General features: G+C 43.7%; 1 protein-coding gene across 12 annotated transcripts in view; it reads right to left on the bottom strand.

The window, feature by feature from the left end:
- Window positions 1-25401, bottom strand: part of FGGY (FGGY carbohydrate kinase domain containing) — a 412233-nt gene that overhangs the window by 110175 nt on the left and 276657 nt on the right. For all 12 annotated transcript variants that reach the window (XR_002087611.2, XM_019479224.2, XM_019479227.2 and 9 more), the window contains one exon: window positions 16003-16118. Coding sequence is in view for 11 of the 12 variants with exons in the window: in XM_019479224.2 (XP_019334769.2) it covers window positions 16003-16118 (116 nt within the window). In the remaining variant the exon portion in view is untranslated. The remainder of the gene's footprint in view (window positions 1-16002; window positions 16119-25401) is intronic.

Here is a 25401-nt window from a genome sequence, read left to right as displayed (position 1 = left end):
AAGAATGATGGATTTCAGGGAGTGTTTACATGGCCCCCTTCAACCCTCACTCACCCTTCGAGGATGGCCATGTAAAGACTCCCTCCACTGCCACCATCGCCTCCTCCTCCAGCCTCTGGTGCAGGGGGCTCCCTCCCTCCCTCCCTCCCGCCTGCCTCCACCTCGCAGCATGGCTTCCCTCCATCTCCTCTCTCTTCCCCTTCCCCTCCCTTCTTTTATTCCCTGCTACCCAGCCCTGAAAACAGCCACCACCATGACCACACTCCCCTTCACCTCCAGAGTTCCCTCTGTGCTTCATGGCATGCGTGGCCTGGCAGGTGTGCTCATGCCACTCTGCCTGGCATGCCTGCATGGCCATGCACACCGCACAGCTTAGGGGAATGTTGTTCACCTCCCCCTGCTCCGTGCCTGCCCAGGCCCATGCAGCCTCCCTCCCTCCCTGCTACCTCCCCCTCCCTACCGCCTGTTGTTCAGGGCCCCTTCCTACTCCCCTCCCTCCCTCCCTCCCCACCACCCAGCCCTGACAAGAGCTGCCACCATGACCCCACTTTGCTTCCTCTGCCCTGCTCCCCTCCCTCCCCACTGCCTCCCCCTCCCTGCCGGCTGTTCTGTGGGGTCGGGTTGGGGGCTGCCACCACCATGACCCCTGCTTCACCCTCAGGCAGGAAGGCATGGGGAAGCCCTGCTGCTTGGGTGGTCAGGGCGTGTTCACCACCACCACAAACTTCCCTGACATCAGCTCAACCTTGGGCCGACGCAGCCAATCGCCACCCACCTTCTTGGTGGTGCATGCACAGTTGGCCAAAAGCATTATGGACAAACAGACACACAGACACACAGGCAGACAGACAGACTAAGCCCGTTATATATTTAGAATGTGGAAAATTCTAAATTTCTTAAATTTTTCCATGTACAGAATCTAACTATTGGAGGGTTGTCTTAAATTTGCTTCCCCAAAAGAGCAGCAGGGACAAGGAGCCAGAACCACACCCTTCATAGTTTCATAGTTGGTCGGGTCAGAAGGGACCTGAGCAGATCATCAAGTCCGACCCCCTGCCATGGGCAGGAGAGAATGCTGGGGTCAAATGACCTCGCCTTTTGAAGACCCCCAGGCTAGAAGTGAGCACCACTTCCCTTGGAAGTTGGATCCAGATCCTAGCCACCCTGACTGTGAAGTAGTGCCTCCTGATGTCTAGCTTGAACCTATTCTCAGTCAACTTATGACCATTATTCCTAGTTACTCCTGGTAGTGCTCAGGGGAACAGGGTCTTTCCCGTTCCCTGCTGGTCCCCCTTGGTAAGTTTATAGATGGCAACCAGATCCCCTCTCAAGGAGGCCCTTGCCTCCCTACCTTTGGCCTCCTTTGCCTGTTGCCCCTCGGTGCCTATGGCTTCCTGCCCCCTACCCTGCACTCATCTGCTGCTTACCTTCTGGGGGGCAGCTCTGGCTCTGGGTCAGTAAGTAGCGATGGCACCTGTGGCTTAGCCCAGCCAAGCCAGGAAAAAAATGAATGGCTACAACTCCAGGCCTGGCTGGGTTAGACCAGACCTAAAGCTGAAGTTAGTCAGTTAGGAAGTGGGGGAAAGGGGGAGGCAGGCGGCACAGTATCCTCTGCACTTCCCTCTAAGCTGCACACCCCAGGTCTTCCCCACTTGCTGCTCCCCACTGCATGATCTCTCCTGCATTTCCCCTACCACATGCCCGCTCTTCTACTACATAACCTACCCCACCCAGGGCAGGCAGTGGCTCAGCTATGGTTTTGGCCCTGAGCCCAGGGATTGAAGCTGGACTTGAGCTGCCATATTCCCCACCTCAAAATTAAGTTGAGCTACCTCTCCCCTCATGCGCCCCCCCCCCCGGTGTTTGTCGGGGGGAAACCTTATCTTGGATTTGAGTAAATACGATAAACACTGAAATAACTTGACAAGATCTGGATTGGATTCTCTAGCAGTTGAAATTTTCTAATTTAAGATTCATTGTTTTTCTGAAAGACATACTCTATTTCAAACAGAAATTCAAGAGAAGTCCTCTGGCTTGTGTTATAGAGAAGGCCTGACTACGTGATCACAATGGGCCCTTTCTGGATATCTAATCTATGTCTCAAAAAAGTATATTCCCATGTTAAGCCAAGGAAGAAGGTGAAGAGGAGGAGAAGAAGAAAGGGAAAGCATTAGACAAAAGAAGGAGGAAGAGGAAGATGTTCAACAGAAAGCCTCTGATCTGGAAATTCTCTGAAGACAGCCTTTTTTATTGCAACCATATGGAGAAAATGTTTTAGAAATGATCATTTAAACCACAACAGTGTGCTGAAGTGAACAGGACAGACAGAGGATGATGAAAGGAAAAAAATACCATTTTTGCTTTCAACTCCCTTCTCTTTCTAAGTGTCTAATCGCACAAAAGAATTAAGGTATCTCAGGTCTTTTGTACAGCCCTATTTAACGCTGGAACATACGTTTAACCCCATGTCACCTGGAGTGTCACCAGCTGCTCAGCATACAGGAACTTCTCATGCTCCTGGCATGGCGTGTAGAGCTACCTTTATTCAGTCAAATGTTTCTAACATCTTATAGCTCCTGGAGATCAGTGTGTGCACAGCAGCCCTTGCATGCGGTGTGTGGCTTTAACCTACAATAGGGATAACTGATTTAAAATGCCCAGATAGCTAACTTATTTCACAGTATACACAAATATGGCAGGTGTCTCACAATGTCTAGTCACATTTCTGTCCCGTAAAGCCAAAAATTAAGCCAATCCAGCACACTGCAACGGATGAGTGGAATGCAGGGTCCTAGAAAGAGGGGATCCAGATGGGAACTTCAGTCGGCTATTAAAGGATTACGCCTGATTTATGATATGTCAAAATGAAGGGGTAGCAAAACCACAGGACAAATTGAAGGCGGGAAGGAGTGAGGTTACTACAAGAGACAAGCGCATCAGCTCAATTACCTTTTTCCTTGAAGAGGGCAATTTCCCAAGACACACTTTCACCACTATTATCTCATACACACTTTTCTTCCTTACATTGTTTAAAGATAAAATATCAGTGCGGTGACTGCTGCAGGCAAGGCTTTTGCTAAGACTGTTGATTTAAACTTTTGCTGTCTGCTAAAAATGAAAAAAAAAGAAGTATAAATTTAACTCCCAGATTTCATTTTTAACAGGAAGAGAAAGTTGAAGTTGCCATAATATAAATTTAAACATCATTTAATGTGCAGAACAAGCAAGAAAGAATGTACTTGTGCCTGTCAGCTATAGAAGGAACAAGTGCAAAAAAAATGTATATAGACAAACTTTGGTTCCAACACAGTAGTTTAAATTCAGCCTGCTTTCTGGCAAATTAAGTTGTTTGCCTACTCTCCAGGGGATATCCATCCAGTTCAGTTCCTATCCAGGACACCAAAAGATTAAACAGAGCCTCTACACTTCCAGCCAGTGCAGGTTGATGACAGCATATTAAATCTTTCTTCATCTTTCCCTTGTCTTTAGCAGCATGGTGGAACCTGCCAAGTTATATCAGCCTGTAACGGGACATACTAGCCCTTTAAGGAAAGGTTAATAGTGATCTAAACTACCCCAACTTGAGCGCTCACAACTGAACGAAGGCTCTGAGCACAGGGAAGTCCTGGGAGGTGGGAAAATGGAAGGGGACAGAGTCAGTCACAGGGAAAAGGAACAACTCAGAAGGGTGTAGGGTCAGGGTTTTGGTCGGTTAGGGTAAGACAAATCTATCAGTCAAGAAAAATCCTAAGAAGAAAAAAAAAATCATACCAAAACTCCATACTCTCACTCACTGAGATTGGAGGGGTGGGCAGAGATGAGACCTCCTCCCTCCCTTTACTGAACAAGAGTTCACTTCCCAGGCTGGAAAAAAAAGGGTTGGAAACCCCCAACCCAGCAAACGGTGGGAGCAAAGACATGAGCTGTCAATGTTTTCCCCTTCAGATAAATTTTACTCTGAGACTTGAGGTCAGCCTGGATAGAGCTGAACCTGGAACATGTAAAGGGTGCCCTGAGAAAGAAAGGCAAAAAGTAGCTCAGGGCAGATAAGTTGCCACACATAGCTCAGTCTTCCCTCAAAAAATGCTCCTCAAACTTGTTACTGCTGATTCAGAGATTATGAAACAGAGCCTCAGGCTTCAAAGGGAGAGTCACCACCGAACATCTCTTTCCACCCTGCCAACTTCACCCATTTTCAAGTTGTTGCAACTGAAATGACAGGAAGCCAAAGAAACGTTAGCATTTTTGGAGCACGACTTGCTTGCAAATTCCATGGATTTCCATAGCATCTACCATGCAAGGATGCTGTGAATCACACCTTTAACTTGTTTCTGAAACTGTAACTTATTGAGGGGAAAACCATGTAAAAAAAGGTTAAGTTACACTAAGTTTCCTCTTTCTCCCCTGTTCATTATTTGCCAGGGTGTTTCAGAAAGCAACGGTAATTTCAAAATAAAACTATTTTGTGTGCAATGATAACTTACTGGACCACATCATTTCCCTACTTAGCCATAAAAAACGGGTGAGTTTGACAGTGCTGCCAGCAGTGCTCCTTGCTGCTGTGCAGTTTCCCACTCATTGCACACAAAAGGGTTTTATTTTAAAATTGTCATTACAGTCTGAAACATCCTTATATATCATATGGCAAGTTCAGAGCTCATATACTGTTGGCACTTCTGCAGTTCTCGGAACAGATACTTGAATCCAGTGGACTGGGATCAGAGATGCCAGGAAAAAAGGATCACGGTGCTCTTGGCCTTGAAAAATGTCCTCGAGTACATGCTCTGAGCTGTTTGGCGTTCAAATCTTTAGAAGCAGTGGTAAAGGAAGAGAACTAGTGGGAAGGCAACTCTCAGCTGCATTGTTCTAGCGCAGGTTATACTTCGTGGGTTCTCCCACGTCAGAACAGAAACTCAGTCCCCAGAAGATGCAGGTGAATCTACCACGTCACTCCTGTCTGCAACACCAACATGTATAGTACTCTGTCTCTGGTGGTAGCATATGTCTGAATTGGCTTTCCAAAGAAGGTGAAATCAGTGATGTAGAGTCTAACTATATTGTAAATATAACTTATTTCATTTACATAGAAACAACAGTCCTGAGATAAGATGGCTATACCCGATATGGAGTAATCCCTCTTTTCAGGAATCTCAGCCCAGCACTAGTGCCTGGTTCCCACGGGATAGCTCAGCTTCAACAACTACCGCTAATAAGAGACAAAGGTAGGCAGCAAATTTTCCAGCTATTCATGCTATTTAATTTCTCCTCTTGCGTCCTCTACCCAGACCGTCACATAACCGAAACAATAAAGAATCTCTTCCCGAGCATCATAACTTTTGCATACACAAAAACAAACTCAGAAGACTGTGGAAATGCCCCCCCCCCCCCCCCCCCCCCCGATGCATGTAGTAACAATACATTTATTCGTGTAGGCTGGTACTTCCATGTGCAACACAGTGGCACTTTGCACATGTAAATATAGCCAACAAGTATACTTCATTCCTTGCTTGAATTTGTGAGGGGAGACAGCTTTGGGAACTAAGCTCAACAATCTGGTTCTGAGTTTTTCAGCATGTACACAGTGAAAATGAACAGCATCGCCTACAGACAGTGTTAGATCCCTGAGCCAGGTCCCAAGTGGTATTCAGTTTTCTTTATTCTCAGTCCAAGACAAAGCACTGCACATAAGATAACTTTGGACAGAGTGACATCTTGCAAAAGCAAGGAACCTGCTTTACTCCTTTACAGGCCCTTTTATAGGAATCACGAGGGAAATATGCCAAAGTAGGCAAGGCTCTTTAGGCACTGAAGTCCAAAACACCATGAAAGCACTGAAGCTTACAGTCCTCAGAGCTTCAGATTTGGGTATCACGATGCCAAGGAAGAAGTGCAATATGCCAGGACTGTGTGCAGGGCCACGCACCGCCTTGCCTATAGAGGAAGAAAGCAGCAAACACAAGTGTGTCTCTATGGAGTCAAAGTCCTTGCAATTTAAAATAATCTCAGAGCCAAACTACAAAAGGGTTAAACTCACAGAAAAGGATACCTGAGACAGGTTCCGCAATGCTGAAGTTTTGGAAGCCTGGCTGCCAAGACCAAGAAGGAATTGGCTGGAATAGCTGAACAGTAGCACCTATAGGTAGGCAGGTATAAAAGCCTGCAGATCACAGAATCATGTAAGCAGAGCTGGAGGGGATCTCCAAAGGTCATCTAGTCCAACCCCTGCCAGAGGCAGGATCATCCCTATCCAAACCATCCTATACAATCCATAATCTAAACTCTACATAAGACCACTGTCAACCGTGACACAACACAGACCTAACATCCTACCCTGCCACAGGGAAAGCAGGGGAACCACGGCAGCCAATGTCTTGCTTCTATGAAACATTGTCAATATATGCTCTAGAGTCCCTGGGTCGAGGGCCATGCCACATCGCTACCAAGGAAGGCAAAAGCCCCCACCATCTGTATCAATCCAAGAATGGGGTAAAATTCCTTCCTGCCCCCACAACTTCCCTAGGCAGTCTGTTCTAAAAATGAAAAAGTTTTTCTGGATATCCAACCTTAACTTTCTTTGCGGCAACTTCAGATCACTGGTCCACATCCTCCTTTCTGCAACAAGAGAAAGAGGTGCTTTTCCTCCTCTTTATAGCAGTCCTTCAAGTATTTGAAGATTGCTATCATGTCCCCTCTTAAGTGCCTTTTCTGCAAACTGAACATGCCAACCTCCTTCAGCCTCTCCTCATGTGACTTGCCTTCCAAACCCTTGATCATCTTCGTTGCCTGCCTCTAGACCCAACTTCTCCACATCCTTTTTAAAATGTGGAGCCCAGAACTGCACGCAGTACTCCACGAGGCCTAACCAATGCCGAGTAGAGAGGCACTGTCACTTCCTGTGTCTTGCACCTAAAAATGCGGATTTTCCCCTTTAAAGGAGAAAACTGCAGATTTTCCTCTTTGAAGTGGGAAGCATGCAGACACATGTGGCCAACATGCCAGCATACAGCAAGGAAGGGTGGTGGGAGCAGCCCCCAGCAGCTGGATACAGGTAAGTCTTGGGGCGGGGAGGTTGGAGGACCAGGGCTTGGGAACTGTCTGGGCATGCCCATTGGCGATGTGTTGGGAGGACATGGGGGGGCATGTGTTGTTTCCTACCCCCAAGATTTCTGTGCTAACCGGGGGGCATGGAGTATGGGGCTGCAGCGTGGCTGGGCCAGTGCTGGGCAGGAGCCACCTCCACCAGTACTGGGCAGGAGCCACCTCCTGGGCGGGACCAGAAGCAGGAGGGCAGAGTGGGTGGGGAGACTCAGTGCTGCTGCCACCAACAGGAGCCCTATGCTAGCCATGCCACCATGGCTGCCCAGCAGCAGTGGGGGCAGTGGCAGCAGCATGGAGTTGTGGCATGGCGTGGAGTGGTAGTGGCATCACGGTGTGGCGTGGCGTGGCATGGCATGGTGCCAGTGGCATGGCGTGACATGGCATGGCATGATATGATTGCCTGCAACAGTTGCCAGCTGGACTCACTCACTCCACAGAGGAGGTTCCTCCCAGATCTGAGGTCCTTGTCTTTAACTGGAATACCATGTTCTCTTTCTGAACGCATCCAGCTAGATGCTGATGTTTGTACATACAAGAGTTTTCTTTATAGGTCTGTTATTTCATAGTTTAAAGCCTATAATACCTTATGCACAAAAGAGTGCTGGCCCTTATTTCCAGATACCTGACCTGTCAGGGTTACCAAGGATTAACAACCTCAGGCACAAGGCACAGTGCTTGATTCTAGGAACTACTGTTAAAGCTAAGGAGGTAGGTGTGCCATAAATTAGCCCTGCACCCTCTGAATGCCACTCCAATCTCCTTCCCTTGCCTGATCCTCTGCTCTGTTTTAAACTCCCAGCCCTGTGTTCCCAGCCTGATCAGCTGCTCTGCTTTCTGTTTCCTTTCCTGCCAGCAGACAAGGCCGATGCTTCCCTCCGTGGTGGCAGTGCCCCTTGGGACCACCCAGGTGGGGTGCTAGTGGGCAGGTGCTGTCCCAGCTCACAGGCAGCACCTGCCGGATCCAACAGGACGCAGAGTGCTGGAAGCCCAGGTGTGCTCAGAGAAGCTCAGGTTTGGTGTGCTTCCAGCACCTTGTGCATCCCCACCACCTTCCTGCCACCTCGGACCACCCAGGAATGGGCTGGCTTGCCCTGAGGCAGTGCAGGAAGGTGGCAGGAGGGTAGCTGGGTATGCTGGCAGTGGGAGAAGGTGGCAAGGATGGTGCATGGGGAGCTGGAAGCCCGCTAAGCCCGAGCTTCCCCTAACACACCTGGGCTTCCAGCGCCCCGTGCATCGTCCCTGCTGCCATCTCCAGATGTATTTTTGTAATTTGTTATGTAGCAAACTAAAATACATTGGATGCGTTTTACTTTGCTACCTAAAAAAGTCAGTTAAAATCGAAAAACGCCACAACAGGTGTACACGGTTACGAAATGTAATCGCAATATGCTGCCGCACATGTGCATGGTGATGCAATTAAATCACTAAAAAGAGCAATTAAACCGCTTAAAGGGGCAATTTTGTCATGTGTATAAGGACCCTTTGTCACATGTACAAAGGGCTAGGTATAAAGCAAAATGCAATAAGAAATCATTATTTGGCCCCATAAGATGCCCCTGAAATAAGAAATAGTGACAAAAAAAATCATCAGGCATTCTGTTTCCCCTAAATGGAATTTATACTTCAGTACCTACATGAACATTTAATAGTATTATTAATGTCTTTCTAGGTTTATAATGGCACAGAGATGCTCTTTGCATGCTCTCACCACAGCAGATAAGTGCTGATGCCTGTGGTACACTGGATTTTTCACAGGGGATTTGATGCGAGCCATCTTCTGCTCCGGGTTTGCAATGGACCGACTGATCGGATCAATAAATCTTGCAGAAATCCTAGGTTTGAATCTATACCTTCGCACGTATGATAAGTAAATTCATGAGACGCAGACGTCACCACAAGGTGCCTATTGTGTAGATTTCCTGAGAGGTGAAACTGTTCTGAGAAGTGTAAAAGGTCAGAAGCCCGTACTTTCATAGAAGAAACCACACCTTGATGTGGGAAAGTTTTGTGGGAGACCCTAAAAGGTCAAAAGAAAAGGTGTCCTTTCACAACAAGGTCACATACTATGTTAAAATAAAACTAAAAGAAACTTGCTACACAAAACCACAAGCCCCTCTCTGGTTACAATAAAAGTATATTTAAAGGGCCAGATATTTTTAATATGCATTTTTCATAATATATGAACATGTATATTGTTTTAAATTAAGAGTAAATAGTCTCACATCATTTCAACCATTCTTTTTGGTGTCCTGAAAGTTAACTGCATGTTAAAAATATTTCCAGTCCTAACTATGCAGCTATAGGTCTCCTCTCATTGCAAATAAAAATTCATATTGTGTCTGCCTATTTGAAATTCTGTAACATAAATATTTGCTTTTACAACAATAAATGAAAGACTCAGGTAATTTTATTCTGATCTTTTTGCTTTCTTTCCCACAAAACTACTCTTATACTTTAGTGTTCCTAATACTGTGAGCATCAGAAGCATTTGTCAGAAGCCAATATTTTCTTTTCAGTGGGCATGTACAGGCATTAAAAATACATGTTCATAAGAATTTGGGACAAACAAACCTTGAATGAGGTATGAAGGTTTGGCCAATTTGTGTACTAAGGCAAAAGGGAAATTCCATTAGGTTCCCGTGAAAAGTCTGATTTTTTTTCCTTATAGAAGAATTTGATCGTGTCCCTTTTATCTTCTCATCCTTATTCCTTACTGGCTTAGTTGCTAATCTCTGGAATTCTTGTGTTTGCAAGCATAGCTCGGTGTATTACTTGTACCCTAGTTTGCTTCAGCCATAAAATCTATTACACATGTATTCAGATGCATGTATATAGATGTATTTTCCTCCCCTCAGTTGCACTGTGTGCCAAACTCCCATTTACTTCTGTGGGACCAGGACCAAAAGAGCCTTTGCCTTCCTTAACAGCAATGAGGGCACTAACACACCTTCCAGAAGTCTTGCACTACACAAAACAATCCCAGCTGGGGGTTGGCAGCCCTGCAGGTCTGCTGAGATCTGCAGCAAGACAGGCAAAGTGTCAATTAGGAACTAGCTGGATCAAGACAACACTGAATTACTTAAATAATTTAAATGAAGCAAGGAAGGGCTGAGCTCATCCAAAATGCTTTTCCCAATCTGCTCCCTCGCCAAACAATGCAATCAATACCCGTTCCGCTCAGCCTGCACACCCTTCGAGAACAAATACCCCCTGGGCTAGCGTTACTATGCCAGAGAATCAAAGTTTCTGGCTCTGTAACTCAATTCCTGGAAGTAGGCTGTCCAGAAGCAGCACTTCTGGAAATAACAGTGATTGAAGTGGGAAGTTTGGGAAGGAGAGTGCCCCTGGGCATATTCGTGGACATTAGCATAGCAATTTCTTTTAGTATCTTCCAAAGCACTGAGTTAGAACCATCCATTAGCATTGGATGGGCAAAAGTCCATATACAAAAAAAAGGATTCAGGCACCTAAAATTCAACTCAGGGGGCATTCAGGCACCAAAATCCAGGAGAGAAATAAAGAGACCTCACCTGGCTGGTTTTGCACATGAGAAGTTATCCATGCTGAAGTTTTTGCCAGTACGCTTCAGCTACTACTGATACAGTAGATGTACTCAGACCATACTTATCACACACTGACAACATGGAGTTCAGCACCCCTGGCTACCGTCATTCAGAAACAAAGCCAAAGATGACCCTAGGGTCATTTTATGGTGACAGCAATGATCTAGCATATAAACAGTCAAGGAGTTATATGTAAACTGTGCCTAGCAAGTGGGAGACTTGGGTTCTAGGCCCTTTACAGCCTGAGGAGCCTTTTATCTCCTGGGAAAGTACCTTAATCAAGACTAGAAGTCAGGTATGTCTGACTGGAAGCATTGTGACCCCCTCCGGTTAGAAGGGGAGCACAGTGCAGAAAGAAATGAATGACTTGTGACCACAGTGAACAAGCAAGAGGGCACTCTTCTGAGAGCTCTGGGTGAGTTCCAGTCCCTGCCCTCAACACTGTTCTTGCATTGTATCCAGCATCTCCAATTCAAAATGCATAAGCAATCAGGTTGTGAATCTCAATCTCACATAAGCATGTAGTTCAGGGCTCCAGGGTAGATGTCTAAGTCCAGGCCAGAGACAGGATCACAGGTACGCATCCATAGTTAGTTTCTTATTGGCTGATTGAAACATCCCATTCACTCAGCACACAAAGCACCGTGAATACCAGTCCCTGGCACCTAACTCTCCCCATTCAAAGTATATGAAGAATAGGCATCTACCATGAGTTTGTGAACCCCATTTCCAGAGTCAGGCCTTAACTTGCACCACCACACCTAAGACTCCTTTGGACTCTGGCCCTCAGTCCACCAAATTCAATTCCAGTACTTGCAGAAGGGGCAGTCATTTCCATCTCCTGCCTCTGTATTTCTATTAACAGGGAGGACTCCTTGCTCTCTCTTCCTCTTCTCTGGCACCCATGCATGGACTGTCAGTATTTAGCTCAAACTCAGTAAGTCTGACTGTTTAAATCAGGAGTGGCCAGCCTGTGGTGCACATGCCACAAGTGGCCTAGGCAGGCTTTGTATGGGGTGCATGGCAGATCAGGAAGGAAACAGGAAACACAATGGCAGATAGGGTAGGAAGCAGAAAGCTGAACAGCAGATCAGACAGAAAGGGATCTGAGTGGCACATGGGGAGGGTGCAGAGCTTAATTTGTGGCACACCTGCAATGGCTGGCCCCTACTGATTTAAATCAATGTCCATGGAACTAGCCACACCTTCTCTGATCGCTTCGGCTAAGTACAGAGAGTCAAAAAGCCGGAGGCTGAATTGATTCAATCTTTGCAGGTTACTATGCTGCGTAGATTGAACCAATAAGTAACTGAACAGACATTCACTTTTGATTTCAGAAATGCAGCCACATGCCTGCGCTGGCCCAGGGCAGAAGCTGGGGGCACACTAGAGCACACCTGTCTGCCTGGCTGGAGCAGACAGCTTAGGCCAAGTCAGCCTGCCGGGGGGGGGGCGTTGGCTGGGGAGGTGCGAATCATCCTTGGATGCTTGGGGACTGTGAGTTAACTTGAATCTGGAGAAGATCTAGGACAAAAGTTCAACAAACCGATTTAATCTAAATCAGTTAAGTCTAATACTACATCCATCCATGTTTATCTTAAACCATTTTCAGCCATTTTGAAAGCGGTTTATGTGCTCTGAACTTCTGTTGTGTTCCAGATTTGAACCGGTTTCTGATTGCTCTTACTAGTTTGTGTGTAATTTCTGTCCCGAGCCCTTAGAACAACTGCCATTAACATTACTTACAGTGAACAGTATTTCACTTGAAATCAGAGCAACTTTCTGAAGAATGAAATACTAACCAACATGAGTAAAGATGTCAGAACCTCGAGCAACTGGTAACTTTGTACCACACATATGTGTATTCCCGACATCTTGTTCTGTTGGGAAGGTTAGAGTTTCAGGTCATGACTCTGGGCTTGCTTCTGCCTCTCCCATTCCTGTTCTTCTATCACTGGGACTATTTGTGGAACAAGCTACTTCTCTACTTTATAGAGAGAACCAAAAATGTGTTGTTTTTATTTTCTGTGCAACTTATCTGCCTACATAAGATAATTTGTATCTGTATTTATTTCTATGAACCCCTTGTTTAAAAGAAAAATGTAAACATTATTAAATTGAAGATTTTGGTCCTTCCAAACTTTGATACTCATATTGTTCAGTTTTATGAGGTTTCTCTCATACCAGCACCTCCTTTTTATTAAAGGCTGCTTCATCACTTGAAACATGTATGTTTAGTTGCCTCAAATGGTAAATTGCTTTGCACTGTCCTTGAAATGTACCGTATAAATATTGTATTTGATCTTTAGCTTACAGTTCATAAATAATTTATTTTAAAAATGCTCTTCCATGAGACCAGCAGCTGCTGAGGTGTTCAATTTTCTGAAAAAACATTTATTTATTGCATACATTCTTTTAGCTTGGTACAGATTTGCTAAAAGCTGCATCTGGTAGGAATTATAGGAATTATATTCATGCTAAAAATCTCAAAATGCTAAATGCTGAAATCTGCTGAAATGGTTTGTAACGCAGCAGAACCTTTTTAATAGGCAGTGGAGATGCTGAAAGCTATACAAACATGGCTTTCAAGTACAATTCACATATGCCTGATGATTACTTGAAGCATCTACTTATGACTACTGGAAAGGTTTTTAGATTTCATTACCAATAACAAGTCATTCTTAAATTATTTACATTTCACATTACTGCACTGAAACTGTTGTAGAAACCTGCTCAATATGCCAAATATAAAAAAAATAAAAAGAAATTTTAGATGATTATATTTGATGAACAGGCATATTTTAATTCACGTATGGTAGTATTCTTGTTAATGACATGTCTGCTTAGGACATCCATTAAAAGTCCATTAACTTAGCAGGGAAAGTCTAATAAACTTACCCTGGGAATTTTCTGCTAAATTAACATTATGGATTTCTAATGAAAATCTGTTTTAGGAATTGTTATTAGCAAAACTAAAATGTAATTAAATACAAGCCATACGTGAGTAAAAAGCACTAAGAAGACAGTAACAAGTAGGAAAATTCTGCCTCACAAAGCATGGTACAGGCCACAAAATATGCTAACAGTAGCAGCAAAAGCTACTTTTGGTTCCTCCATCAGCATGCTGGTTGGTATGTTAGTGTCAGAAACTTACTGCTTGAAATCTAGCTGAAGTTCTTATGAATCCACTGTAGAAATTGCTTGATTTCCTGGCAGTCCACTTAAAAACCACTACGGCCTGAGTTTTAGCAGTGTAGCAAATCTACACTTCTACCTGAAGTGGACAGCAGTTGTACCCACCTTTGAAAAATCAAGCCCTATCAATATGTATCTCAATGTCAGCATTAAAGAAAGTACTGCAGTATTGCAACAAGACAAAGGTATTAGATCTATTTGAAAATGCTGATCTAAGTTAGCGGTTGGCAACATAAAGCCTGGGGGCTGGATCCAGCCAGCTGAGCCACTGGATCCAACCCGCAGACCTGGAAGGCTTTGCCCGCCTTGCTGCTGTTGCTCTCAGACCCGCCCTGCTCCACGGCTGCATGCGGGCTCGCTTCCAGCTGGAGGGGGCTGCACCAAGGCCAGGGAGCTGCAAACTAGGCCTGTACCAAATGGCAAGTATTTGCTTTGGATTCGGATTTAGCTGATTTGTAGGGACGGTGATTCACTTCGGAGATTTGAATCACTGTCCCGATTATATTCAACCAAATCAGATCCAAAGATTCGAAGCCGCTTCAGAGATTTGGCCATAGATTAAACAGACAGCAGTCCTCACCACGCTGGACACAGCTGCCTCCAACTGGCAAGTCTGTTGTGGTGGGCAGAGGAGGAAGGGAAGGGGCATGGGGGGGCAAATCAATGCCCCACAGTGAGGGAGGGATCGGGGCTGGGGCTGGGACAAGCTGCCCAGCCGGTGGGGGGGAGGAGGGGAGGTGCAGTAGCGCTGGAAGCAGGAGCTATGCCCTGCTGCTGCTTGCCCAGCTGGGACAGGGGTGCAGGGAGACATGGGATGCAGGCATGGCAGCACTGGATGCAGGGGCTATGCCCTGCTGCCACTTATTCCCTTCCGCCTGGAGCGAGCTAGATCTGCATCACGTCCCATCCCCCCTGCTGCCCCAGCTGGGCAAGCAGCAGCAGGGCATAGGCCCTGCTCACAGCACTGCTGTGCTCACATCCCCCGCCCTCCTGCCCTGAGTCCTGCACCCCCCTGCCCCATCTGGGCAGCTTGTCTCAGCTCCAATCCCTCCCTTGCTGTGGATATGTTGATCTGCCCCCTCCCGCCATGTCCCTTCCCTCCCCTCTCTGCCCACCACAACAGACTTACCAGCTGTAGACAGCTGTGTCCAGTGTGGTGAGGACTGCTGCCTGTTTAGTATATAGCTAAATCTCAGAAATGGCACTGAAACTTTTCCAAATTGATTCAGAAGCTTCCGATGTGATTTGGACCTTTTAATTATCTCCCAATTTGATTCAGATTTGGAAATTCGACCACCGAATCAGGCCGAATCTCTTCCAAATCAAATCGGTTACCGAAGCTTCACACAGCCCTACTGCAAACTCTACTGCTTCTCTCCGCTCCCAGGCCCCTGCCCTTTCCAGAACAGGCACAGCTGGAAGATGCACAGGCTTGACACAGAAACCTGAAGGCTGGACGCTGCACCCATGCTGTAGCCAGGGGAAGGGGAGAGGAAAAGCACCAGTGACAGATGCAGCTGGAAGCTGCATGGCCCTGGTGCAGCTCCCCATTGGCTAGAAGTTGAACCTGCCTGCAGCCAGGAAACAGGAGGGTCTGGAGGTGGTGGTGGTGGCATGGATGTAGCTCCTAGCTGTGTACCTTGGTGAGGAGGCAGGGAAAGCCCCTCTGTCTCTGAAGTTCTCCCAATGCCACCTGGTCCACGTTGGACCAGAGCTGGGTTGTCCTGGCCCGCAGCTTCTAAAAGGTTGTTGAGCACTGCTCTAAGTGATTTTGGTAAAGCTGTGGAGAGAGCTGGTAACAGTGCTGAAGTTTTCAGATGCATGTAATTCCTGTACCTATGGTACTCTAAATCCTATCATTTAAGAAAAAAGATTAAATCATTAAACACTGATATCATGTCACACCTTTATAAACAGCTTTCTGGAAGTAATTCTTCCAATAATGTTAACAGTTCAAAGGCATGAAGTTCTCACTACTATACTTCATGGCACCCACAAGTATATAGTATACTCAGGAGACGTAACACCTCTATGTACGCAATCATGTAGTTTCTCACCTGCCCATCTCCTGTTTCAGTGAGGCCTGTTACTTTCTTGCTGGCAGGTACACCAGTAAAGGGTTAGGGGTTAATATAAAATTATTTACCTATTTTTTCATATTTATCTTCCACCAAATCTTCTAAGTCAATCAACTTCCAGAAATCATCGTTCCACCCCTCCTCTGACGAATACATCCATTTGCACACCACTGTACAGAGGGACCTAATGAAAAATGGCATAAGTCCACAGTCAGAGCATTTCATATGTTTGTTCATTAACGCATCATTTAAAAGACAATGATAGAGAATATATAACAAGGTAAGTGGCAACAGGACACCTAAGGCTAATACTTTTAAAACACATGCCTATGTTTGAAAGAATGATTTAGGATTTAGGGTGCCAGGTTTGTGGCACTTCACAAAGGCTGATGTCTAGGGTGCTTTCTCAACAATAAAAGCTCTTCAGCTGGTTATTCATCTGCATACAGCAGCCGGGTCAGCAAGCTACGTCTACCAGAGGCATTTCAGAGGGACAGTACAGCATAAACACTACAACTGCATAGCAAGGAGCTTGAGGAGGGGTTGCTTGTACTCAGAGTAGTACCTGCAAAGCAATCCTGTGCACACAGCATAGCCCTATAAATGCTTTGAGCACCTGCCATTACAATGAACCCACAATTTAGTGATGTTGCATCATTAACCACACAGGCAAAATCCTGTGAGGTCACGTGTGTAAAACAGAACTGTGTCAAACTAGCAGTGCTTCTGCACAGCACATCTAGTTTTGCTGCCTTTGGGTCTGTATTTCATCAGAACTTGATGACAGCTCAGTGATGTGCTGAAATAATATATAAGCCATGATGCAACCAAGTGAAATATTAAGTTACTGTTTCAGCTGATATTGCTGATAAAACGGCTTGAGCCCCACTGAGAATACAGTCGGAAGGAGATGGGAGAGGGGCACTGGAAAGGCACAAGGTAACAGCTCTTCTAGAATTAGCCACCTACTATATCAGACTTACAGTCAAAGAAGTGAATAATTAAAAGTGATACAAAATACCGAGAAACAAATACACTGTTGCCTTACTGATGATTAAGGCATCCCAGGAGTTTTTAACTGTGCTCGGAAAAATCAATACACTAAAAGGTGTTAATAATTCTAATTGCCACCAAAAATGACAACTACCTGTAGACTTGGATGTGCCACTAAGGCGCCAAGTAGAGGTGAGCTCTGTTGCATCTCATTGAAATGCTTCCTGGTGTAATTGGTCTCATTACGGAGATAACCACGCTTAGGGATTACGCTTCTTTCCTATCAGGCCATATGCATTGTTTGTCCCTTGTTTTTCTCACGTAGGTTTTCTTTTGCAGACAACTTGCTTTTATACAAGATGTGGCACAATTAAAAGAAAATATTAAAAGAGCAAGTGCTTCTTTGAGATTGCCTGTAATTGAATTCAGGCCAATTTATGCTATATTTCCTTGCAAATAAAAGGAGAGAAATAAATATTCCAGTCGCTCTCTCTCTCTCTCTCAGAGGTCTATGTAAACAATTAAACCAAAAGTTACAAAACCAAATAAGAGTTGCCACAAAGCGACAAAGCTCAAGGCTAGTACAGTTTCTTACATGGAGAGCCAAACTTTAATTTAAAAATACATTTGCAGCCTATCATGTTACATTTTCTTCTGCTGCTTTAACATTACCATATGTTCTTATAACTGGAGGACTCTCAGTGCTTCTTTCCATTCCACATTGTGTACTTTTCTACGATGGCTTACAGCAAATACTGTACATCAATTAATGCATGGTAGTGATTTGGAGGAACTGAAATGGGAATGACAGGCCATGTGCTCATAAATGGAAAAACCTAGAGATCCCTTTGGGGTTATAATTCTCCGAGTCTAGGCTGATGCAGGTTGATCCACCTGAGTTTTGAATCTGCCCCTTTCTACAGTTACAAAATGGCCAGTCAAGTACCGTTCTGTCTCTGGTTTGCAAACAAACACAACCGAAAATAGAAAGCACATGACCTGTAACTACAGCAGTGACAATGTTGATATAAGGAATTCCAATTTCCAGGGATTTAAAAGCCAGACACAGAAATCCAATTAGGACCTCTGACAGAAATTGGATGAATATATAAATTCTTGGCCCAAGAATAAATTGGAAAAAAAATAAACATTTCCCCCGAATCAACCTGATCCTTCTATTTAAAAAAGGCACAAGGGAAAATCCAAAACGAAGCCTCTGTCACTGCTCTACATAAGTAAAGTGTAAAATAATGTAGCAGGTTTTCCAAAATACTGTAAGTAATAAGCCAAAGCAAAGTATCATCACACATGGACATACTTTTAAATTAGATCGCAATGCTATGAATTATTATCCTACCCTTTTGATTTAGGAACTACCTTGAAAAATGCTTTAAGACCTATACATGAGAGGGCTATCCACAAGCCAAATACACAGGCTTCCGACTCTCTCAAAACCCAGAGCAGTTTCTACAGGGCCCTTGCATTCATTTTGAATGATGAATCACTTTTGATCTCAAAGAAATTTCTTTTAAAATATTATCAACTAGGGCTCAGTGCTGCCACCCAGTTCAGAGTGAGTAGTCCCTTCGTGCATTATGGTCCTTTAAAACAGCAGTGAGTAAAGGGAGGAGCCTGACTCGCACTGGATTTATACGTACTGCAGCACCCTTAGTTTTCAGTCTTACTGCAAAGTTTCATAGGAGTTCAGTTCCATATATGGGAAATATTACATGTGTTGTCAAACAGAAATAGTGTTTCATGATGGCTTTTATAAATACATATAATTAAAGTATTTCATCTACAGGTAGGCATCTAGGCCTTACTGCCTATTCACTCATTACACTGGGATAGGGTAAGACTGAATATATGCTAGGCATGAACCACCAATATGGCCCCAAAGCTGAAAGTCTACCAGCAGCGAAGAACTTGAGATCTCCTGAGACTCAGCACAGCACCCTGTGCGGGCTGCCAATGCATCGCCAATTAAACTTTACAAAGTTAACTGAACTATAAAGCTTTTAGCAGCCCAAGTCCTCAAAACCCAAAGAAAACATAGCTTATCTCCCATGTGTTCTTTGCTGGGGTGACCTTTTTTGGATTGGAAGGTATAGTAGGCGCTTTCCTCCTTCTGCTCAGTTGTTCAATTTTTGTGTTTTATGGGGGTGGGCATTTAACTACATATTTTCCATGTGCGTGTGCAGCTTTGGACAGGTGAATTTTAAATGGACTAAAATTAATAAATAAACATTAGCTTGATCTAGAACCACCCACAGAAACCCTTGTCCAATACAACCCATTAGGGAGGGATAGCACAATTCTTAACTCCAGGAATAAACCAGAAAATGAAAAGGTCATTATGAAAAAAAGATTGAATAAGCAAGTGACTTCACTTCAAAGATACCTGCCAGTTGAGTTCAAATGTCAAGACCCAGCCCCAATTTTTAAGGAGATGAAGGACAGAAATTACCCACACACATACAAAAAGAGGAATGCTCATTGCAGTACCTTCCTAACTTCTGTTTCTCTATTGGAATGGTTGGAGGTATTAACTTCATTATTTGGCCTTAAACATCAGAACTTTCTTACCTAAAGATTGATGAACCAGAAGGATAAAGTAAACACTTAATTTCTCTACCATTATTCAAAAATAACCTGGTTCAAGAAAATTCAGTTAACATTCTGATTTCATGACTGCTAGACACCAGGATAGGACTTTTGGACATCTGGTATAGTGGCTGGCCCTAGTTAGCATAGATTCCTAGTGAGACGGGGATACACCTAGTGAGAAAACACTCTTAGCCTCAGAAATATCCTAAACCAAATAACATGAGAAATATCTTAATGGAAAAATCAAAATCAACATTTTGACACTGATGTAGTCAAAACCATATTTTTCAGCTTTGCAGCAGGAAAGAGTACCCTCTATTTTTACTACAAGGCAGCGTTGGCTGGGAGGGGTGCACTAAGCTCCTCTTTCAGTTATTTTCTAAGTTTCTGTGCCCTTGCAAATTTTTGTGGAAATAAGGACAGGAAGCAGGTTGTCCTCGTGGTATTTCTAGCAGGATCAGAAAGACGCTGGAAGCTCCGGAAATCTCCTTACATGAAATCCAGTGGTTCCAGACAGTTTGTGTAAGAAGTCAGGTGTCTAGGGAAGTCGTGCATGTTAAATTCCACACATTTAGAAGCAATTCATTGGGAGTATTCACACGCATTGGCTTATATCTCTGCATCAAATCAGGCTGGGTCCTCCCCACAGGTGCTGAGAACCTGTTTGTACTCAGGCCCCATGAGACTGTATAGGCAGCAAAGGCCAGAAAAACCCCCTATTTGCTGTCTCCCATGTACAAAGGCTAACCTTACACAAAGCTTTCTGTAAAGAGTCACACTGTACATATATCATAACTGACAGCATCAATCGACATTCAGTATTTAGCCAAGATCACAGAAGAAATTGTATATACACACACACATATACATATATATATATACACACACACACAAATATATATATATATATATATATATATACACACACACACACACACACACATATACACACACACAAATTATATATATATAAAAATACATATATACATATACATATACACACAGTAATATATGGAGGGACAGCACTTCCACCCACTTACACCTTCACTCATTTACACAATTCAAATGCTACAAGTAGTTGTAGCAAACTGTATCGGGGACCTAAAGAAGTCACGTGCAGTAGCACAAAGTAGCTTTCTGTGGTCTGTAGGCCAGCGCTGTTCAAAAGCCATAAGCAATCAAGAACAAAAGGAAGCCATGCAAGTTTCTGAAAGTAAGAAAAAAAACCCTCAAACAATGGAGTACGACTGCCACAACATCAAACATGCTTTTCCTTTTGTTCTACAGACCTTAAATTTAAAACAGATGGTATTCAAATGGAAACTCCGGGTTTATGTTGTGCTCAAGTGAACTCCTCCATGGTCTGACATCTAGACATGTTGTTAGTGTCCCCCCAAATTAAGTGTCCCATAGTTTCAGGCTTTCTACTGAAACAAGCAGAATGCTGTTCTAACACAATCAAAGAACTGTCTGCGGTTTTCATAAAAATGTCCCAGAAAAAATCCTATGGCGCGCTCAACCCCTCCAGCAACAATCAGTATGAAAAAGAGCTAGGCATCAGTACTGAGACAGCCTGAAAAGCAGCATAAGTTATCTCAAAGCAATAAGAAAACACCACCCCTCCCCATTACGGGTAATGCTGTACATGTTAATTCATGACCTTTATGAAATGAAACCAAATAATTAGCTTTACGTTTGCTGATGGTGTTTATACCTGACACAGCAATGTCTACACTGTATATTACCCTCTTTGTGGAGAGTGGGAAAAGAAAGGGGTAGTTGGCCCTGAGGTGACATTATTCAGCCAGAAGGAGAAAAAAAATCTGGCATCTAGTCACTTAGCCTTGAAACATTATCTTATGAATATAAAATTTATGAGATACAGCCTAGGCTAGATGGTTGGTGAAAAGATTCAAAGAAAGAGCTGTGGGCTGAGTACATAACAGTGTAAGAAGAGCTGCACCTGTTGTCATTCAGTTACTCCTCGAGATCTCCCAGGAAGATTAACTTTAAGCCACAGGGCCAAATAAGCCTGGGTCTAATCCATTTCATGTCAGGCTATTTGCACATTACTTACTTTGCCTTTTGAACAGCTCTTTAATTGTATTTAATTGCATTTATACAAATTGAAATATGTCAAATATGTAAAGCTCTGGAAACAGCATCCGTTCCATGCACTGTATTAGCAAACAGTGAGCTCGGACAAGCAGGAATTTCTTCAGGTTTAATTGTAAGGTCCTTAAAGACAACCCCAGATGTGTTTTAAATATTATACATGTTTCAGTTTATACAGTTTCTGCATGGATATAGAATTTGGGTATAGACACAGTTGGGGTTTGTACAGTTTCTGGATGGAACAGATGCTATTTCCAGAAAACTTTGGAAAAGTTAAACATCAAAGCAAACTGTTAAATCTGAAATTAAATCTGAATCTGAAGATTTGATTCTGATTTGGAGAATCAGCAATTCAGCCATAGGCACAGCATTGTTTTTTCTACAAACCTTGAGGTTCCAGGTGCGGCTCATTGAACACTGAGATGGTGGGCTGGATGCAGCATCCCACGGGAGCATTGGGGGGGGGGGTCCCCCATGTGCTCAACAGCAGACCCAGAATTGGACCGGAAGTATTTCTCATCCAGAGATTGGCTCAGTGATCGGGCATGGGGGGACCCCGGGTGCTCCCCCAGACCCAGGAGGCACCAGTTGCCAAGCCAAGGGGTGGGGGGACCCCCACATGCTCCACGTTGGAGCCGGAAGTGGACTGAAAGTACTTCTAGCCCACTTCTGGGTTTGCCACCGAGTGTGACCCCCACCCTCACACGCTCACCTGGGATGCCCCATCTGCCCCACCATCTTGGCATTCATGAGCCGTGCCTGGTATCTCAAGGTACGCAGAAAAACACATAAAGCTGTGTCTATGGCCGAATCGTCGAATCTCTCCGAATCGATTCAGAAGCTTCTGATTTGCTTCAGAGAGATTAACGGGTCTCCTGAATAGATTCAAATTCAGAGTTTCGCCTGCTGATTTGGGCCAAATCTCCTCTGTATCCAATCAGCAACCAAAGCTTCACACTGCCGTAATGTACACCACCCACCAACAGCCACAATAACAAGGAAAGCTGCAGTTGCATTGTAACATTGACTCCTGGCAAAATTTCCAGAGCCTGGGCTATCTATTAGATATTTCTAAGGTGTGCAACACTACATTATCTAAGCCTTAAGGGTTTGTGCCAATATAAACATATACTTGCATGACTCCTAATCTTTGGTTTCTCTAGGAAGAGGAAGAAGGCCTCTAGGGAAAGTTGCCACATAGCTCTTTCAGGAATCAGAACATTAAACTTATATCAGTGACCAAGAAATAAAACTTTTTATTCAGCAGGTTCAAACAGTAAGTTCCTTCTAGGAAAGAAAAGAGCAATAAACTCCAAACTCAGTGTGCTACCTGCTTCTCTTACTCCGACTCCTGGCTTTTTTTTTTTGTTTGGCTTTTTTAATCATAGAATATTCTAAGCAAATATACTACTTACTTAAAGGGCAGGATTTTATTGTCAGAAAAATACAATTCACATCTGCAATTTTCTATACCCACACATATAATTAATCTCTCCTGAGTGCAGCCACTCCCTGACAAGGATCCATGTTATATTTAAACACTGGATGCCACTTCAAAAAAAAAAAAAAAAAAAAGGAAAGGAAAGAGAACAACAGGATTATTTTCAAAGAGTCTGTAACAAGATAAAGCTTAGAAGACAACAGGATCTTTTGATCTTTGGTACCAACCTTGTGTCTATCACCCCAAGGTTGGCAAGATCATCAGTTGCCACACAACCCTGTCAAGCAATGATTTATAGGAAGTGCACACATTCTACTGATCTATATACTTAATATCTGCATTGCACATTTATTATATTTTCCGCTTCTGACTTTAAGGCTTTCTCTAACTATTGGAGAACATGGAGGCAAGGCCCAGATTATTCTACATCTGCCTCCTGGGAGTTCTCTCACTTTTCACTGAGCACTGGGAACAGCCACTGTCAGAGATGGGACCCTGCTTAATAGTCTCATATGACATGGTATATTGTGATGATGCCTATACTCCTAGCATAGAGACTCAAGGTTTTAAGCTAAAGCTAGGATGGCCTGCTTTTGGATCTGCACAGATATACCCTGATTTTAATGAGACATCATACAGGACCATGTCAGTAAGTCTCCAAGGAACTGTAAGGGGCTGTCCCAACAGATCCAGTTCTAGTCTCAGGGTCCATAAATGTTTTCATCTGTTATATACCTTGCTAAAGATTAAACCTATGCATCTAGCATGCAACTGTCCTATGGGGGAAGGAGACAGGATAGATATGGAGGAATGGCAATTGCTGGTTGAAAAACAAAATTAATCAAACTGAGCTAATGTCATACAACTCAACTAAGAACAAAATAAACTTTACTATCATTGAAGCAAGATGTTCCCTTTGTCAGCTGTAGCAATAACTATTGAGAAATGTTTCTCTTTAGGGATAAGCTATCAAGAAAAAAATCTTTAGACCCGTCACCTTAGAGTTTTCCTAGAAAAAGTTATGTCACAAGACTTGAAAGGAAACGCCCATTTCAAGTACCAGATGGCAGGTCAAATTAGTCCCCTGTTTATTTCCATTTGTTTTATTGATTTTATCTCAGGGATATATTTGGCTAAACATCAGCTGGGCCAGAAAATACAAAATAATAATAGACCTTTATACCCACTTCTCAGCATGACATGAAGCTAGAGGAACCAAACATATATCCAGTGCTTTGACTTACTTATCAGTTGCATTCCTCTATTGTGTTAGCGTCACCCAACCAGGAAAGGTGTCCCATTGCTTTAAACAATGCCCAAAACCCATTCAAAAACATGGTCCCTACCATGAAGAATTTATGTCCTAGACAGACAAAACATAAGGGACAGGATATATTACTATCCTTATTTGACAAATGGGGAACTAAGACACGGAAGAATTAATTGGCTTGCCCAAGGTCACACAGGAGGCCCTTCTCAGGGCCTCAAGTGAACCTAAGTTCCTGATTCCCAGGCAACAATTTTCATCACAAGATCATACTCAGAGGTATATGTATCTGATACTACTCAGATACCCCACTAACTTGGACATGTTATACATTCTTGTACAGTCAGTCAGATCAGGATTAAACTTTTTTCACATATTTAAAATCTAAAAATATGTCAACATTAAGTAAATAAAGTATCATCAGCCCACTTAAAAGAAGGCTCATTTAGATATAGGGAAATTGCAAAACTTGTCTGATGTTACACTGCAAATGACTGGAAGAGACAAAGAGCCTACATAACATGGCTTCCGTCCCGGGTCCTGTAATCTAGACATGCTGCCTCCCAAGCTGCAACGTCAGCAGCACTCCAGCTCAATTAATTCAGAAAAATGTACTCCTTCCAGCTCAATATTTCATCCAAAGCAGACTGGAATAGAACTAATATCTGTTTTAATGAAGAGCTCATATTTAAAAATATATTCTCTTGTCACCTTCCTTAGCCAGCTAAAACCATTCAACAATTAAAGCTGAAAATGGATAGCCTTGAGCTTTGTAAGACCTTGACTGATCATAATTATTTGGGCTGAATTCATCCCTAGTGTAACAATATTCATTTAAATAGAAACCCACCAATGAGTAAGCTGGACCTTTCTTTCTATGCTATTTTGTTATTTGACTTGATTTTGTACTTTTCAATTCAGCACAATTGGTCTATTGTGTAAAGCTGTACAAGAGAGCAATAGCAGCACTACCCTTTCTTTGTGTCAGTATTGGGTGGGGGAGCTAGGTAAACCCTTGATTAAGACACCTCCAATCTGGGCAAA

The sequence above is a fragment of the Alligator mississippiensis genome, chromosome 5 (genome assembly GCF_030867095.1).
Source record: "Alligator mississippiensis isolate rAllMis1 chromosome 5, rAllMis1, whole genome shotgun sequence".
Lineage (NCBI taxonomy): Eukaryota > Metazoa > Chordata > Crocodylia > Alligatoridae > Alligator > Alligator mississippiensis.
Note: the sequence above shows the minus strand (reverse complement) of the source record. Positions and strands in the feature narration are given on the sequence as shown.